General features: G+C 39.2%; 1 protein-coding gene and 1 long non-coding RNA gene across 2 annotated transcripts in view; both read right to left on the bottom strand.

Moving 5' to 3' along the window:
* LOC129444805 (zeta-sarcoglycan) overlaps window positions 1-17573 on the bottom strand; it is a 399770-nt gene extending 382197 nt beyond the window's left edge. Inside the window, exon 1 of the mRNA XM_055205725.2 lies at window positions 16703-17573. Within this exon, the coding sequence (XP_055061700.2) occupies window positions 16703-16741 (39 nt within the window). The 5' untranslated portion in view covers window positions 16742-17573. The remainder of the gene's footprint in view (window positions 1-16702) is intronic.
* The window catches only part of LOC141363191 (uncharacterized), a 479244-nt gene that overhangs the window by 430404 nt on the left and 29766 nt on the right, over window positions 1-19074 (bottom strand). The window lies entirely within an intron of this gene.

Here is a 19074-nt window from a genome sequence, read left to right as displayed (position 1 = left end):
TTAACACTTTTAACATTGATATTGACTCATATTTTTAACCATTTTTACATTTTTATCAATCGTTATACAGAGATGCAAAAACACCAACCTGACTCTCTCCAGTCACATGTAGAACTGAGAGAGTCGGACGCGACAGCGCCACTAAGTGACGTCACTCAAACTTAAACTATTTATTTTTCACAAAGTAAATTTTTTCCTTGTATAATATAAAAAAGGAAGAATGAAAATAAGATGGATTGATAAGAAAAACGTATGACATTACAAAAATAATTAAATGTCTTCAAATTAAATCTCTTTCAAAATAAAAGACGCTAAAGTTTGCTGGAACACAAAACTCAGAACACTACATATGGTCCAAAACACTAACAAAATTCTCATATAGAATATATAAGCATTAAAAACCTACAGTTTGGCACTTGCGCTAAAAAAAGTCTAGAATTTTTATGACATCACCATAAAGTTCAACTTCTCATCAAGCGTCACGCCCTCAATGTTTTGTTACAGTACATCTTTGCTGGACTGTGGCATACATGAAATACTATTAGTTGATTTAAAAAAGGGGGGAGGGTCTTCTTGATAGTTTCATTGTTTCAGTTAAACTTACATCACCACATCAAATAATGCTGCACATTTCGAGGCACACATAGAATACTTGGTATTTTAGCAAATCTGAGCATAGTTTGTAACAGTTTGTTGAGTTTGGTTTCTAAAGCACTTGAGGAAATATAAAACATTGCCGGGGTCTATTTTTTAGGAGAAAACCTACACTAAGTTCCTTATGTACTTTCTAGAAGAAACAACTGAGATATTAAACAGATATAATTTATTTTTTAGATAACTTTGACCTTTTATTTTGGAAGGCCCTATCTGATTTGAAGCAAAAAAAGTGTAATATGCTTTAAGACAAACCAAATTAACAATTTAACACTACCATTCAACTATTTTCTCTATGAAATAGCAGTTTTCCAAAGACCAAAGTTTGAAATCCTGGTTTCGAAGAAGTATGTGCCGTAAACGTGCAACTCGCATATGCATTGTGAAAGGTTGTAGCAGTTACATGTCTGGAACTGCTAAATGTAGCATCTATGTACATATATATCTATGGTCTGAGCTGGTGTTGTTGAGTGGAGAAAGGGACTGATTTGCATTTGATATCTATGGTTCAAGCTGGCACAATTAAGCAGAGGAGGGGACAGTCAGTACCGATAACCCAGTGGTTATTGCGGCAACATAGTAGACAAGTAGAGGCGGGGACTAATTTGCAGATTCAGAGATCCACGTATGAGGCAACGGTGTAGAGTTATATTCAAGATAGTTTAAGGCATGGAGAAATTACTGTCATTGGAAAAAACTATAAATATGCTGTTTGCAGATGCTCAAAGATGAGTTTTAAGGGAACGTTATTGACTACAGGGCAGTGACAGTCGGTGACTTCGCTTCTGAGGGGCAGGAACTCAAAATATGTGTTCGGTGCAAACCTATGTGCATCATTCATCATGTCATGCCTGCTGCACACGTGATAAAAAGGGTTTATGATAAAAGAGATGCTCACGTTCACAAAATACTCGCAAGACACTCGCTTAACACTAAACTCTGATTACACATAAGATTAAGCGAGTATCTGGCAAACACGAGCGAAACTCTTTTATAATAAACCCCTTTGAAGCATCTGCAACAGTAGAATCAAATATTTTGACGTGACGCATTATCCACATAGCAGGTTCACATGACGCCCTGAACACAAATTTTGACATGACGAGGCACACACATGACGAGCTAAATACATCTTGTCACGAGCTTTGCATTCATGCGCCCTCAAAAAAGAAGTCAACAGCTGCCACTGCTACAGAGGTACATTAAATAAATGGACATACATTTACATTTTCTGACCAATCCAAAGATAATGGACAGCATCTGTAAACATCATATGAATATCTCTACACAAAGTTGCTCCTTGCTTGATTTATAAAGCATGAGTTCAACTCCCAGTGTGCATACAACTGATAAACTTGCACCTTGAATGCATAGTAAGTTTCGTTGGGTAAAAGCCTCTCAATGCATGAATGCAAATGTTTGGGGTAGGTTTTTCTTCTTCATGCCATCAGTAGCATTTGTCTGTGCATCTGACTAAAACAGCAAATTGCTGGTTTTACAGAGAACAAAGCTAAAGGATCGATTTCAACAAATCCACACTTACTGTAAGTGGCTGAGTTGCATCAACACATCCACTCATATTACATAATGTTGTCCAAAAGCAGCAGAGGCTATTTTTGTAAAGGACCGCAGGCACATTCTCAAGCTGATCCCTGTTTTATCAGCTGATGTAAGCTACCCCATTAACAAATTAATATTTAGAATCCAGCCCATAAGCAATGTCAAGGGGGTCGCACACCGGACGCGCAGCCCAGCGCCATTCTAAAAAAATCAAACACATTGTTTTCTATGAGTATATGCACACCGGGGCCGACAGGTGGAGCCTGTCCGCGGTGCCCAGCTTTGACTCAGGAAGTTGCTCAAATCCCTGTCACTCCACAGACCGCCACTCAAATTAAATAACATCATATTTGTCTCAAATCATTAACGATTAACATTGGCTGCTAACGTATATTTTGCATTTTGAAGTAGATGCAATCTGACTAAGCTCACGCTATTTAATATGCACTTCCGGTTTACGATACCTCCGAGTTGTGCTAGACGCGACTCGACGGGCCACTGAGTTGCGCGTCCGGTGTGTGACCCCCTTCAGAAACTAACGAAAAAATAAATCCCGAAAGAAATTTGTAAAACATGCTTGCCCTTCACAATTCTGCTGAGGTTTTTCAAATGTTTGGCTGTGATAACAGACTTTTTGATCCACCTGTAGTCAACTCTGTTTCTTAGCATTGGACTGCCTCAGCAGGCAAAGGTTGAGACCGTGATAGCTCACAGAGTCTGGGTCATGACGAACACCGGGAGGGCGGAAACGAGAGTGATCACAGCCCTTCTTATCCATCATTATTTACTCAACAAAGTTGTCTTCTTTCTGTCCCTTCCTAAAAGGTGAATGGGGAAGTATGCTTTTAATTTTTCTCTCTCAATCCCGTTCACTTTCCCTATTTTAATACATGGAGTGCACAACATCGTTCTTCTGTAGGAGGAAATTGGAAGACTTGGGGAAGTGTGGGGGGAGAACAAAAAAAGAAAAAAACATGAGTTGAAAGACATAGTGGGGTGTACAGGGAGAGAAACAACCTAAGTGTTGGAGGGAATGTGAGAGTGGAGGAAGCGGAAAAAAAGAGAAGTGGGCTACAGCGCCAAGCTGCCATTGAACAGTGCCTTGCGAGTGCTATTTCGAGTTGCTGCTTAAGTTGAGGTCAGTGCTTTTCACTGCCAGACCGGAATGGTAATTAGAATGCAGGCGGATCACAGGGGGAATGGTACCAAAGAGCACACTAATTCATACTTGCTATGTTCACATAAACGCACATACAGAGTGAAGTTGGTCATGCACCAATGAGAGCTGGAGCAAAGTCATTCGATGGGCATGGATCTCCACTGGAGTCCGCTCTACAGGGTTGAGAATGCTGCTCTCCGATATGGGTTTGATGATGGTGGAGTGTTTGATCAAAGGAATGATGGGCCATTAAACTTCTCTCTAAAAGAGATGACAGGAGAATGGTCAGTGGTTATGAAACAGTGGACTTCAGAATAAAAAACAGAAATACAGTATAGGCCAGTTGCGTTTTCTTCTTTATTGTGGTCCAAGTCTTGTGTTTGTAGCCAAAGCTACTTACTATAAGGTATACATTTTCTTTTGTATGTGTATTTCCTGGGATTTGACACATGACATTTTGTGCCGCTTAACCAATTGAGCTACAGAAACACTAAATGCACACAATATTATGTGTACTGATGCTCTTCAGAAGCACAAGGTGTTGAGTTCGTAGTCTGATCATTGATCCACAGTCTGGAAAATTCATAAGGGATACAAACCTTTGACAAAGACGACCGGCGGTTTATGAGCTTTCCTTTGATTGTGCATGTCTGTGCTGTGCCTAAAAATTACTATGTCACTCTCAGGTCGAGGTAAAACCTCAGAGACAATGATCAAAGTGGAACACATGACACATTTGCCTATGGCTAACATCGATCACCTGTCTCTTTTTAATAAAGCTATATGAAATTGTAAGTTTACACAGGCGCTGATCCTACCTTGTGACTGACATTGGCAAGCTCTCAACTGTCCACTACAGCCTCAATGGATTATATCTACTTGAACTGTCATACTTGAACTGAGAGAAAGTGAAGAAACAGGGAATGTGGGGAATAGAGCAGAGCCAAACAAGTTGAAACTGGAATAAAATTGCTGTACTGAATTGCCTGCCACTATATCATATGAGCTCTGAAATGACCCTCATATAGACTGCTCAGTAGCTGCAAGTTTTTTTGATGGTCAATGTTAATAGTGGCTTTTATGGCACAGCTGGGACTCTGGGAAACTCCATCGGGAACCTCACAGTCAACATGACCCTGATCCAATGGGTCTCAATGCTGTGCCCCTAGAGGAACACCGTTTCCAAATGCTATTCGGCACTCATACACCAACACACACACAGACACACACACACAGTTGAGCGAAGACTCCTGCCCACCAATCTGCGGAGCTACCAGATGTCAGTGGTCAGTAGGGTAAATCCCTTTTCCCTTGAGGAAAAACCATTGAGGTCTGAATTTTTATCACCTGTTAAACAGCTTCAAGTGGTTTTGGGAATCACAAGGCAGGCACAAAGCCATGAATTTGAACTTTGATATTTTCAAGCTGTGGGTTCTATTAAAAGTGTGAATACTTTTATGAATATATTTATATATCCATAATAATTACACACAATACACACACAAATATATTATGCAAACACAAACTTGCATTTTGTATGTGATTATTTGTGATTCATCTGTTCCCTGCTGAAAAAAACAGCATCAAACCAGCCTGAACCAGCATGGGAATTATGCTGGTCTATGGTGGTTTAGCTGGTGGTCACCAGCATACCAGCACCAAAACACAACATATACTGGTCTTGCTGGTATGACCAGCATGGGATGCTGGTTCTAATGCTGGTTTGGTGCTGGTTTAGCTGGTGCTTTAAAAAGGTAAAAATATGTACCATTGGGTACAGATACATTCTATAAATGGTGCTAAATAGCACTAAAAGCTGGTTATCATAGGGGAACCATTTTAGCGCTATAGAGCACCTATATAGCATCTCTGTTTGGTTCTACATAGCACAATATGGTTCTACACAGGTGCTACACAGGTTCAACATGAGTCCTTGGTAACTTTCAATAGAAGGGGACTATTTTAGGGCAGTGCGTAATATCATTGCGCCTGCTCCGCACATGGTACAGCAGCAAAGTCCTTGATTATTACGCTGGAATTTGAGTATAGTCCTAGCCATAACAGTCTAAAAAATCACAACTAATTTATCACAACTTAATTTTACATCGTTCTCAGTACACGATGTAACTACCAAAGAGTCCAGTTTTAAATGGGAAAAATATCAAACCTCTGTGATTATTTTTAAGCGCGATGCTAATGGTCTAATCAGATTCAATGAATTATGCTAAGCTATGCTAAAAGTGATACTGCCAGACCCGGAGATCGGCTGAATGGATTTCAAAACGGTAAAACTCAATTGTTTAACTCTAGGGAAGCTGGAAAATGAGCCTATTTTCAAAAAAAATGAGTGTCCCTTTAAGCACTATTTTTTGTGTATGTACTCATTTGGTACAATTATGTACCTTTGAGATACTATGTAAGTACTTATAAGCTCTCCTTGGTACCATTACAGTATGTACTTCTGAGGTACCAATATTAACTGTTTAGGGTGCACAGTTGTACTTTTTGAAAGGGTACCGCCCCAGTGAAAGCTGGGGTGCATATTTTGACCTTTTTTGACAGTGTAGGACCTTAAATGCACTGTATGGATTCGCTTTGGATTCAGTTAAAAGCAAACAATGTAAATGTACTGTAGTTGTTAATAAACCCACGTAAAAGGTGTTACGAAACAAGAAAGTGCCATCTCCGTAACATCCACTATTCTTTAAAGCATGAGTAACCACAAAACTGCAATCGGCTTATACACACCAGACATCTGGTGACAACCTGTTGTGCAAAATAACTATTGCTCGGTCCAGTACTCAATAATATCTATGCTCAGTTGCACAGCAGGATGGAAGAGCAATGTGTACTCACAACCAGATTAAGTGACAGACATGGATGGTGTTGTATACCTGCATTAGAAATACAAAGGTCTTGTCATGCCAATAAACCAGATTTACACACATCTTGATAGCAGCATATTAATGAAATTGGGATGCAGGTATCATACTGATTTAGATAATATACAGTAGAGAACAGTGGCAGCCAGTGACTTCTTTTTTCGAGGGCGCTCGATGCGAAGTTCGTCAGAACGTGTATGTAGCCCGTCATGTGTGTGGTTCCTTTTTTCAAAATATGTGTTTTGCAGGTCGAGAGATTTATCACATGTCTTGTCAAAATAAGTGCCTGCTGCAGATGTGTCTAAAGGGTTTATGATAAAAGTGACGCTCGTGCTTGCCAGATACTCTCATAATCTCATGCGTAATCAGAGTTTACTGTTAAGGGAGTGTCTTGCGTGTATTTTCTGAACGTGAGCGTCTCTTTTATCATAAACAGTTTTGACGCGTGTGTAGCAGGCACTTATTTTGACAAAACAACTTGCACATGGTTAACATGACACAACAAACACATATTTTAAACACGCAAGCAACACACATGACACTCCGAACACATATTTTGAATTAGCGCCCCTTGGATGAGCAGTCACGAGCCGCCGATGGTAGAAATACAGAGAAGGTTACCAGACTGCTGGTGGACCTTAATTTGTGTTTTCTGGTGTTGTGTTATGATTCATTGTTTTTTGTTTCTTGACGTGATCTTAGCTGTTCTTCTGTGCCTTGACTTTATGACAAAAGTCTCAAACACCAGGCTTTGTTAGAGGAACCTTTCATGTACCAGAGAAATCAATGACAAGGCAGATGAAGGGAAAATGTATTATTTGGAAGGCCAATCAGAGAAACCTGTCGAAAATCTATTACGCATCAAAGAACATGACTTCGAATGACATCTTTGTCTGATTTCAAAAGACAACGATTTTCTATATTTCAAATTCAAGCATGCGTGAATAGATCTTCACATGCCACTTCAATTACAGCTAAGCTTACATTCTTTAAATACCTGCTGGGATTTTGCACCAAAAAGTTTTGATGTCAAACAAGAACAAAAAATATTACATCAAAACCTGCTTAAGGTAAAAAAGGACATAAAGCAATACCACTGAACAAGTGAGCTGTCAGAAGTAGTTTGTGTTTTTGTCCTTCATTCGTCTTACAGAACTGAACAGAGAACAAGTCATAAAAGTAATTTTACACTTTCGCAAAGTCTTTGCATTTTCAGCTTTTTATTTTGAAAATGGCACTTTCGTTGTCCCCGCACTCTTCTCTGCTGGAGATGCGCTATATTTCTTTGTTGTTACTATTGTTGCTTGGCTGTTTGCACACGTGTTTGTTTGTTTTGGTTTTCGTTTTGATTTTTGATTTTTCAAACACATAATAGAAATTTTGAACATCAAATGGAGGCTTTTCAACGTGAATAAAATAATCTTAAGCCGGACATTAGTCGTGGAAGAAAAGCCGAGGCGGGCTGCCTCACCAGAGATCAAAAAGATACATCAAAGGGCCCAAGAAAAACACATCCAAAAAGCAGAACATCTAAGGCCCCCAAATATCTGATAGAGACATAACACAAAACAACGCTGCATCCCAGACGTACCTGGGACGGCAAGGTGGGCAACAATAACAAAGGAGCTTTTGAGGCTTGAGATAGAAAAACAGCACAAAGAAAAATAGTTGCTTGATAACCACCAAAGGACAAGGCAAGCTTTTAAAGCTAAAGTCAACCTAACAGAAAAGTAAAACCAAAGCAGATTTCACATAGGGGTGGTTTCCTGGACGGGGATTATCTTAAACCAGGACTAGACCTTAATTTAATTAGGAAATATAACTAGTTTTAACAAACATGCCTTACTTAAAACATTACTTGTGTGCATTTTGTGGCAAAACAAATTAATTACCTTTTCCTTTAGAAACTTTAGCTTAAAGGACAAGTTGCGTATTTTACACTTAAAGCCCTGTTTTCAGATAGTTTATGATTAAATAAAACGGTTTTAACTGAAATTTCGACACATGCGGCTGCCCCGAGAATTTTCGGGTGTTTGTGTTTCACCTCCCACCTTTACAATGGGTTTAATGGTGCACTGGAACAATCCTTCCTAAAATGCATAAACAATCTGAAAACAGGGCTTTAAGTGTAAAATACCGAACTTGTCCTTTAAAGGGATAATACACCCAAAAATTAAATTTCTCATATCATTTACCCTCATGTTGTTACAAACCTGTATAGATTTCTGTGTTTTGATGAACACAAGAAAAGATATTTTGAGAAATGTTTGTAAACAAACCATTCATGAGCCCCATTCACGTCCAAAGTATTATTTTATCCTACTATGGAAGTGAATGGGGCATGATCGATTTGGCTACAAACATTCCTCAAAATATCTTCCTTCGTGTTCATCAGAACAAAAAAAAATTTATGCAGGTTTGGAAAAACATAAGAGTGAGTAAATGATGTCAGAATTAAAATGTTTGGGTGAACTATCTCTTTAATCATGTCTTGCTCTCTTTGCTATCGCCATGGTTACTGTCAGGCAAAACTAGTCGGATAGAAAAAAATGCACCTGGGAGATATGCTAAATAAATTACTAAAATACTTTCAGCATGTTTACTGTTAATTCCAGAGTAAACTGACTTCATTAGAGTCATTGATATATTTGGTACCCAACTGAAATAAGTACATCCTCCAACCCATGCTATCACATAGTCGCTTGTCACTTTCCTCAAAATACATGGGAACGTTTCCGTAATTAGCACCCATATCTGCAGCCGGATATTAGTATGTACGAAACATTCACGTCCATGCAGTGCACATAAGTATTGTAATTCTGTCGTGTATTAAAGAATGCAATAAAGTGTTCCCTGTCAAATCAATATGAGACAAGATTGGTCCCTTCATTTTGGTGATCAAATCATTTATGCACACCACAATAGCATTGTAAAGATAGTTTTCAGTGTGATAATGGAACAATGATGAGTAACTGTAAAAAGCAGTAGTGAGCAGTTATTTTTTTACAGGGATGGGTCTAAACACAATATTGGTAGGTCTGTTGGTAGCATGGACATTTAATCATTATCACAGCCAGTCTACTATTTTACTGGCCACAACTGTGTTAGGAAAAAGTTTGCTACAAAGCTTTCACAAGTGTGGGCTCACGAAAAGGCCACCCTTTCATGAGCACCCTTTTCAAAGCTAAAATGACAAATGGGACACCATACGGTCTTATGGACTTAACAGACATATGCAGCCATTATAAGTACAATAGACATGAAGTGCGCCATTTTGGACGCAGCCAAAGTCCTCTCATGACAACACATACGACACTGCTGTTTCTCAACTTTAAAGAGGACATATCATGGAAAAAGAGACTTTTTCCATGTTTAAGTGTTATAATTGGGTCCTCAGTGCTTGTATCAACCTAGAAAATGTGATAAAGAACAACCCAGTAAATTAGTTTTGGTAAACCATTTTCTGCAAGCATGTGAAAAATTAGGTAATTGAAATTTGGCTCCCCTTGTGATGTCAGAATGGAATAATACCGCCCCTTAATCTGCACTATCCAACCACAGCACTGCCATTTAGTGCAAAGATCAGTGGAAAGAAAGTGGCAATTTTAGCAAGCTATAATAAATTATCTATATGGGATTTTGAGCTAAAACTTCACATACGCACTCTGGGGACACAAAAGATTTATTTGACATCTTAAAAAAGTCTTGTGAAATGTCCCTTTTAAAAACGTAACTATAAGTCCTAATAAGCTGCTTGCACAAATGGAGGACTTTTCCAGTATGTTCTAATCACCAAATAAGCAACCCTGTATCACGAAATGATGTACCTATAGTCACGTAAATTTGTGAGTCTTTTCCATGACACTGACACGTTTTTCCGCTTTTTTGCGTGAACATGTCACGCATTTCTGTTTACGTGTCACTGTCAACTGTTTTGTCCTATTTTCAAACCATTGTCGTTTCGGTTTAGGGTAAGATTTGGTGTTTGCGTTAGGAAGTCACTTTAAGTATTGGTTTATACCTTTTTTCATGATTTATTTTTTAATATTTTATGATTTTTAAACCATTGTCGCCTGGCATTAGGGTTAGAGTTGGGTTTGGGTAAGGATGTCATTTTATGTAAACCTAACCCTAAACAAAGCGACAATGGTAAGAAAATAGGACAAAACAGTTGAGTAATAAATACGTGGAATTGACACGTAAACAGAAATGCGTGATACGATCACGAAAAAAGGCGGAAAAACATGTCAGTGTCACGGAAAAACAGAAATATTTACTATATTTAATTTACTATAAATTGACTTAATTTCGTGATACTGGGTTGAAATAAGGGTACTTCCATCACTAACAAGACGAAAGTGCTTCCTTTAATTTAAATATTGTCAAAATTGACGAAAGTTCCAACACTTACAACTTTGCAAAACCTTTGTAAAACAAAATTTTCATCCCACTCTGTCGTCATAGCATTACAGTTTTCAACAAGTAAATGAAACAGTTAGGATAATGAAGAGTCATGGTAGTTAAGGTAATGTAAACACCTCATAGCTCTCTAAGGAACCATATGTGAATTTACAGCAGATGAAAGTGGCAACAGTCAGTATGTAATGACTGTGTGTAATTGTGAGTGAATTTGGCACGCTCAGCATGCTAGTGGCCTCGATGAGATAATTGCATCGGCGCATTAACTCCTCTTGTACGTCTGTAGAGCTAAATCTCAGGTTTTCGCTCAATTCCCCTCTCTCCCCTTGACAATAAAGATCTACAAGATCTTGTTGTTAACACCCTCGGTCTCGCATTCACAGTCTTCCGTGCCCACTAATCAGGTACAGATCTAGCAAACCGTTTTCAGCTCTTAATAAGCACCTAAATGTATTGGCCAATCCTATTGTCTTTCCATTGCCGGAAGCATTTTGTTCTGTAGGAAATATTCTTGGACCTGCTACGATCTTTCAAATGAATGAAAATGCCCAGGTATGTACAGTATGACAGGTCTATTCAAACTTATGTAAACGACATTGGAGGTAGGCGTAAGCTAATTTGATGTCTGAATACGAAAGTTAATTGCATTGGCAGCGTGCATTTTGATATTAATCTTTATTGTGAATGACCAAATAATAGAACAAATGGTTTATGCTCTCTAAATGGGTCAAGGCAGATGTTGAGTCAAGAAAACAGAGGTGACAAGGAATAAAAGCGAACAAGAGAGAGGTTTAGAGACAGTGACTGAAAAAGAGTTAACATTGAAAAAAAAAATTGAATTTAAATTTTAGATGACAAACGATGGACAGAAGGAAGTCATTTGGCCTCTGGAGTTTTCTGTCATTCATGCTCTGCAATGCTGCTGGCTTTACGGTAGGCGTACGGCCCATCTCACCATGCCACTCGCTTCATTTGGCTCATGATGTGGCCCATCAGACTAGATCCTCGAGTGGACATGTCTCACTTTCTCTCTCTCTCTTGGTATTTCTCCTTTCCCAGCTCGTTTCGTGTCCATTCGAAGCTGCTATTATCTCATCACTGCCCAGCTGTAGCTAACAGTGGGAGATCATTGCAACAAAGCTGTCCCTCTTCTCTCCCCTCATCTCTCATCATCTCTGCTCCCCTCCCCTCATCTTCTCCCCTGTCTTCTTCTCAGAAGTGAAATGGGCTGGGTGGACTTGACCCTGATGACAAAGCCTTGCCAACCAGCGTAGTGGTTGATCACTGTCCTCCTCAGGTAATTTAAACATATTGTTTATGGAAGATGACAATGTTTATCTGCGCATCTCTGCAAAGAAATTCATTTCTAGGTAGTTTAAAATGATACATTGTGTCCATGCAAAGACGGTTTTCTCGAAACAAGCAGTCTGCTACGCCAAACAAAAGCGGTTTGGTTACCATGGCCACCCAGTGGTGAAACAATGCTCGCAATTAACTGAGCTTTTCTGGTAGATCTCAATTGTAATTATAACGTGTGCTGTAATAGATTAAAGCCAGTGATTTATAGCGCGAATTAAACCGTAATTAAAGCAGAGTTCATTTTCTTCTTTGTAATACGAGAGGAAGTGTGTTAAATCGAAATTACATCGAAACAATAGATTTGAACCACTGTAATGTCCAAACCATGCCCCGCTGGGTGCTCCCATCGCCAGGCATTTATGAGTCAGTCAATCAGTTTCATCGGCACTACGTTCACTTCCTTAGTCACGTTAACCTTTTCTTAACCCCACCTGTTTGGCAGTACTCCATAAAATCCACTGAAGTGCCTCCATTCTTTCCTGTTACATGCTGAAGGCTATCTGGAAAAATGTTCAACACAACCGTTTTATTCCTGTCCTCCTTCAACTATAATATATATTAATCATTTGATACTGCTGTTGCTGAGAGTTGTGCTGTAATCGGACTGCCCTTTCCCACTGACGGAGTTAATTAAGTGTAAAATGGACAGAGGTGGGAGGGAAGTGGGACGGGGGGGTGATGAAAAAGGAAGGCTTGGCAAAGACCCCGATAGCGAGGGGACCGGGACACCGATGGGGCCTTCATCTGCCAGTCAAACTCGGACCAGCGCAGCAAACCTAAGAGAAGATGGATTACGGCCATTTGTGATGCTATTAGTGCTATTGAGTGGCTGCAGCTTTTACTGGCTGGTCCAGGATCAGAGCGTGGCCTGAGTGCTGACACTGAAGACCCAAGTAAACTGTTTGTGTTGTTAGTTTTCAAATAAGAATGTCTTTGGTGGACACGTATAGCACATTCAAGATACATATACCTGAAGTATTCAACCCATGACATTGGAAATACCAAAGCCCATTTTCTAAGACTTTTTCTTATGTGATCTATAGCATAAAAAAAAAAAACGAAGAGTGCATTCATTCCATATAAAACGAAAAATCTGGAAAGCCATGTCAGAAATCCATATTTGCTCTTTTATGAGGGCACATATTTTTATATGAAAAAAACATAGCATGCCCATTCATGGTAAATACTTCAATTGATTCAGTTTCCTATAGTTCAAGTGGTACACATGAAGCTGACGATGCTAAGGTCACTTGTTTGATTCTCAGAAAATGTATGTGGCGATGAAATGTAAAGCTTTTCTTCAATTTGAGTGCTTCAAGGTAAAAATCATTAAACAATGAATATGCTTTTAATAACAGTGATTACAGATATCTGGCAGATACTGCCAGCATATTGCAACCCTGTATCACAATTTATGTACCTATAGTCAGGTAAATTTGTGAGTCTTGTCCATGACACTGAAACGTTTTTCCGCCTTTTTGCGTGAACATGTCTTGCATTTCAGCCCAGTCTCACGAAATTTCATTATATAGTCACGTAAATTTTTTATTCTTTTTTCGTGATATTATCATGAATTTCCACGTTTTTCGTGATCGTATAGCGAATTCCTGTTTTCGTGTGATTATCAAGTATTGGTTACTCAACTGCTTGTCCTATTTTCTTACTATTGTCGCTTCGGTATAGGGATAGATTTATATAAAATGACATCCCTTCCCAAGCCCAACTCTAACCCTAACGCCAGGCGACATATAAAAAATAAATCAGAAAAAAATAGTATAAACCAATACATAAAGTGACATTCTAATGCAAACATCAAATCTAACCCTAAACCGAAGCGACAATGGTGTGAAAATAGGAAAAATCAGTTGAGTAACCAATACGTGATAATCACACGAAAACAGGAATTCGTTATACGATCACAAAAAACTTGCAAATTCGTGATAATATCATGAAAAAAGAATAAAAAATTTACGTGACTATATCACAAAACCTTGTGAGACTGGGTACCGCATTTTTGTTTACGTGTCACTGTCACGTATTTGTTATTAACAGTTTTGTCCTATTTTCAAACCATTGATGCTTCGGTTTAGTGTTTGTGTTAGGAAGTCACTTTAAACCTTTTTCATTATTTATTTTTTATATTATGATTTTTAAAACATTTTTTGCCTGGCATTAGGGTTAGGGTTGGGTTTGGGTAAAGATGTCATTTTATGTAAATCTAACCCTAAACCGAAGCGACAATGGTAAGAAAATAGGACAAAACAGTTGAGTAACAAATACGTGACAGTGACACGTAAACAGAAATGCGTGACATGTTCACGCAAAAAGGTGGAAAAACGTGTCAGTGACACGGAAAAGACTCACAAAGTGACTACGTAATTTCGTGATACTGGGTTGCATATAGAGGCTACAAAAGAATTAGACAAGCCAAGAATAGAATAATAAATATTGAATCCCAGAAGGAAATTTCTAAAAAGTTTCCTTGGGCTTAGACATTTAAAGATTAATTAAAGTTTAAGAAAAATATGAAACATTTTCTATTCAAAGCTATGGTTCACACAATGTAAGAGGTGTCATTAATGTGTTAATTTCCTTCTTGTGCTTAAAATCTCACATCGCAGTTTGCGGTTCGACCAAAGCATTCTTCAGTCCCTTTAAAGGAAACTCAACAGGGGTGGTAAAGGATTGGCAGTAAATTGAAATGACACCCCGAGAGATTAAGAAAGGCATTTCATCAGCTTCGGAATTGTTAGGACATACACGCCTCCAGATAAGAGGCAAACCAGGGATGCCAGTTTAATTAAACCGCCACTGAACACGCATTGTTAAGGGCAAAGAACTGTTTGCTTCATCACTACTGTTTTAATGACTCCTCTATCTCTATCTATTCCTGCCCTGTTTAATGAAAAGTGTCACTTGTTACACACTGCTTACAGTGTTCATGTTACATATATTCAATGTTATCATGATTCATTAAAATAGTAATAAGAAAGAACAAATGGAACTGACAAACAACCCCGCAAGGAATTTCCATATTAAGTACATGTTGTTCATTAGAAGTACCTACTTACTTATTTAATTACACAGCAACATGAACACTAACCTAAGTGTGACCGTGTCGCACTACAAAAGTATGGTTGTTTTAACAAGCTCTTGATGGATTCATTGCAAATATGATTCAATGTTGAACCCTGACATGTCACCCCAGTATCATGTCCATATTATTTAGAAAAGTAGGGTTTGGTACTCCCTCCTGTGTTGCAAGTACAAAAGGGCTGTTAATAAATGTGAATATATTCTCGAGTGGAAAAACAACCAAATCAGACGTGGTTCTGCCTCTTAAAATGGTGAAAATGCTTGGGGATAAATCTTTTTTCAACCACTTTGTTGAATTCATAGCTATTTTGCTAAAATTCAGTTCAGAGAGAAACCAGAAAGTGTGCTTATTTTCTTGTAAGGCTCTAAAAGATGTATTACAGTAGTTACATGCATTTTATTATATAGTATAGTTATAATGCAGCTTTGTATTGAATTATAGCCTATTGGTATATGCAACATTATTATATTGCATGTTCATGGTTTCCTTGCACAGGTAGCCTAAATGAATGACAAGCAAACAGTATGTGAACGCACTTGTTATGTTGCTTTTGAGAATTATTAATTTAATAAATACATCTTAAACACAACCCTTAAACGACATAAAAAAAACAAGTACAGTATCAGAATCAAGCAAGGTATCGCGAGACAAGCTGTCCTATTGATAACTAATATCAATCCAATGGAAACATGCTTGCGCACGTTATTCATTATGCTTGTCGAGATTCGTATTTATTTTCTTTACAAAGAAACCACAAAGAAAGAAAAGGGGGACAGCACCCCACCATCATGCACATGACGTCAAACCCGGCTATTCAAATCTCCCATACAACTGTTCGCGTGCACTCTGAATGCTGGAGCTGTCCACAGCCAGAGGTGCTGAAACACAGAACCCGTCGCTTGGGAACTTCTCATCTTCTCATCACATGCACATAAACATTGATCGATAAGTGCTCATGAGTTCTAAAAGTTGTGCATGTACATTTCAACGAACTGAAAAATGAAACCACCAGCATAAAACTGCACGTACACTCTTAAAAATAAAGGTTCTAGGTTGCAGTGATGCAATTGAAGAACCATATTTGGTTCCACAAAGAACCTTGCAGTCAAAGGTTCTTGAAATAATAATTTCTTTCTTACATTTTCCTAATCTAAAGAAAATGTTTTAAACTAAAAGATTCTTTGGATGTTAAATGTTCTTTATGGACAAATAGGCTACCCTTTTAGGAACCTTTATTTTTGGAGTGCAAGGGAAACGTTTTGAGTAGAAATGCGATAGAGGGAGGGTTTAAACAGGGAAATAATAATTTTTGCAGGAATTTACACTGTATAGTGGCGATTCGCCCTATTTGTGAAGTGACATTAGATGACGATTCCGTTCGCGTAAAATCCACAAACATCCGCAGGTATGCCTTTAATGGCCGCTACTTGAACGCGGGTTATTGAAATGCACCCCACGCACAAAACCCAGCACCCCTTCACCGCACTGTATAACAAGCATCGAGCCCCGAACACACACACGCACAGTACGGACAAGCTGCAAATCGGTGTCCAAAAAAAGCACGCAACTCACCTTCAGCGCCTCAATGTCCAGCGATGCCGATCGGTCCATATGGAAAGATAAAGTCTGAAACAAAAGTTGAATGTCTAACCGTGTAGTTCCCGAGCGCGAGCTAGCCCAGTTCTCCGAACCGCGGCGGATTTCCTCAGTCTCATGCCCGCTGATCACGACTCCCGGTATAACACACAGCGACAATCTCAACTGTTATAGCATATATGTCTGCAACTATTCACTTAGAGTGTCCCAACAGCAGCAACACGAGATAAACAGACTTGCTAGTCGCTGTCCGTTTTCTTCTCCAAATTAAAAAGTGTTTCCATCAGTAAGAGACCATGTTGTCATCGAAAGCGTTGATGAGCGCGCCACTGACACATTTGCAGCAACGCTGGTGGATCAGTTCCTTAAAAACAAACCTTTTTGCGGCAATTTTGAAGCAATTCTGTTCGCAGGCAGATGAGAAGGAGGCTATCGGGCCGATGCCGTTATCCGGTTGATGGATTGATTGATTGAGATGCCAGGGACGTAGCGCACTTCGCCCTACTTGGTGATCTCCACAAAGCCCCCGTATCCAAACGCGCGTCTCCAGGCGAATACCGGTGCTCTGAATACGGTCTCTGTGTCTGGGAGAGGGAGTCTGAGGAGGGAGGGATGGAGTGCAGAAGGAAGGGGGATCTTCCTCGAGTGAAGCGTGGGGGTGATTTTTTCTTTCTTTGGCGGTAACAATCCAGTTGCGTTTTTTTCTTTACAGCCAGGTGACTGCACGGTCCCCTTAGTCGCCAGCCTGAGGATACCAGTCAGTTCTTTTAATCACTCAAAACAAACTGTCCATCTAGTTATTCTCCCGGGTCCTAGCCACGAGGGGGAGAGATATATCTAGAGAGTGAGGCTCGTCTGTGTGCTGAGCCGATCCGCAATGCTATTTAAGTTTTAATTCGCATGCGTGTGAGTTGCATCTCAAGTGCATTCTATTGGCTTGTCCTGTCAGACAATTTCTAAAGTATATTTCAACGCACAACAAACACATTCAAGCCGCTCTAGTTCACAAAATGCGCTGCAATGTACAGTCTATTTTAGTGTGCATGTTCCCTGGGGATCAAACCCATGACATTTGCGCTGCTAACACAATGCTCTACAAATTGAGGTACAGAAACACCTTCACTACTTTAAACAAACCTACACAGCAGTGAAATCGTTTTTTTTTTCAAATGCGGGGAATGCATTGGGATCTTTTTCATACCACTCCGCAATTAATCATTCCTTGGCACGGCTTTTAAGCGCGCACCTGACCTCAGCTGGGTATGTTGTGCGCGCTCCAACGCCAGTGACGTCAGCTCCCAGTCCAGGACCCAAAATTAACAGCCCACCGTACAATGAGCTGAAGCGTCAGCGCGACAGGTTTCAAGTGGAGCATCTCTGCAGAGATCTTGTGTGCGCGCATTCGTGCTTGTGCTTTTGTGCAAAGGAAACCAGCGCAGATGATGAGCACACACCTATTTACATACAGTTGGGGTGGGAGACGCGCGCACACACAATGTGTAGGTTTAAATATTGTGTCCTAGATAAATGGAAATCATACATCATCCTCTGCCTTGCAAATTTTCCTCTGTTTTTCCTGGATGAGTTTCAGCTGTGCTCTCGTCAACACTTGACTGGCTGTCTTGTGGCCACGTGCATGTGTGAGATAAATATGCATGCTAAATAGGACAAACATCAATCTATTTACTGAACATTGCCAATAGCACTTTACCACTCATACATTTTATCCCTCTAAACCACATAAATTGCTGCTAGTGGATGTTGGTCTGAGAAACAGAGAGAACAAGTCACCACTGTAAAAACAAATTGTTGTAGTTTTGCAGCTGTTTGCCAGTAACTCACTGTAGATTTAAATTTATGTTATTTACTGGCAACAGTTTTTTCAGAGTTAAATAAACATTAAACATTAACAAGTCTTTGTCTTTACAGAATAAAACTATAAAATAACATGCACAGCATTCTGGGAACCAGAAGTTTTTTCTTCAGATTTTGGTTTTTGTATGAGGCTTTTTAGTTTTATTCTGTAAAGATACAGATTTGTCAATGTTTAATGTTCATAAAAACACTTGTCATAACATACATTTAAATCTACAGTAAGTTACTGGCAAACAGCTACCATTAATACTGTAATTTCTACAGAATGTATTTACATTGATAAAACAGGCAAAACAGGCAATGAAGTCTAATATTTGCCACATGCGTTTATGTTGTAAATAACATCTGTGTTTAGCCCTGTCTGAGTTTACATTCATTCTGCAAGGAGATGTACTGTATGCTGGCCAAATGAAGGACATAATATGGAGGTAAGAGAAAATCAGATCAAAGGGGAAATCAGCGATGCAGATACT

The sequence above is a fragment of the Misgurnus anguillicaudatus genome, chromosome 3, assembly GCF_027580225.2.
Source record: "Misgurnus anguillicaudatus chromosome 3, ASM2758022v2, whole genome shotgun sequence".
Classification (NCBI taxonomy): domain Eukaryota; kingdom Metazoa; phylum Chordata; class Actinopteri; order Cypriniformes; family Cobitidae; genus Misgurnus; species Misgurnus anguillicaudatus.
Note: the sequence above shows the minus strand (reverse complement) of the source record. Positions and strands in the feature narration are given on the sequence as shown.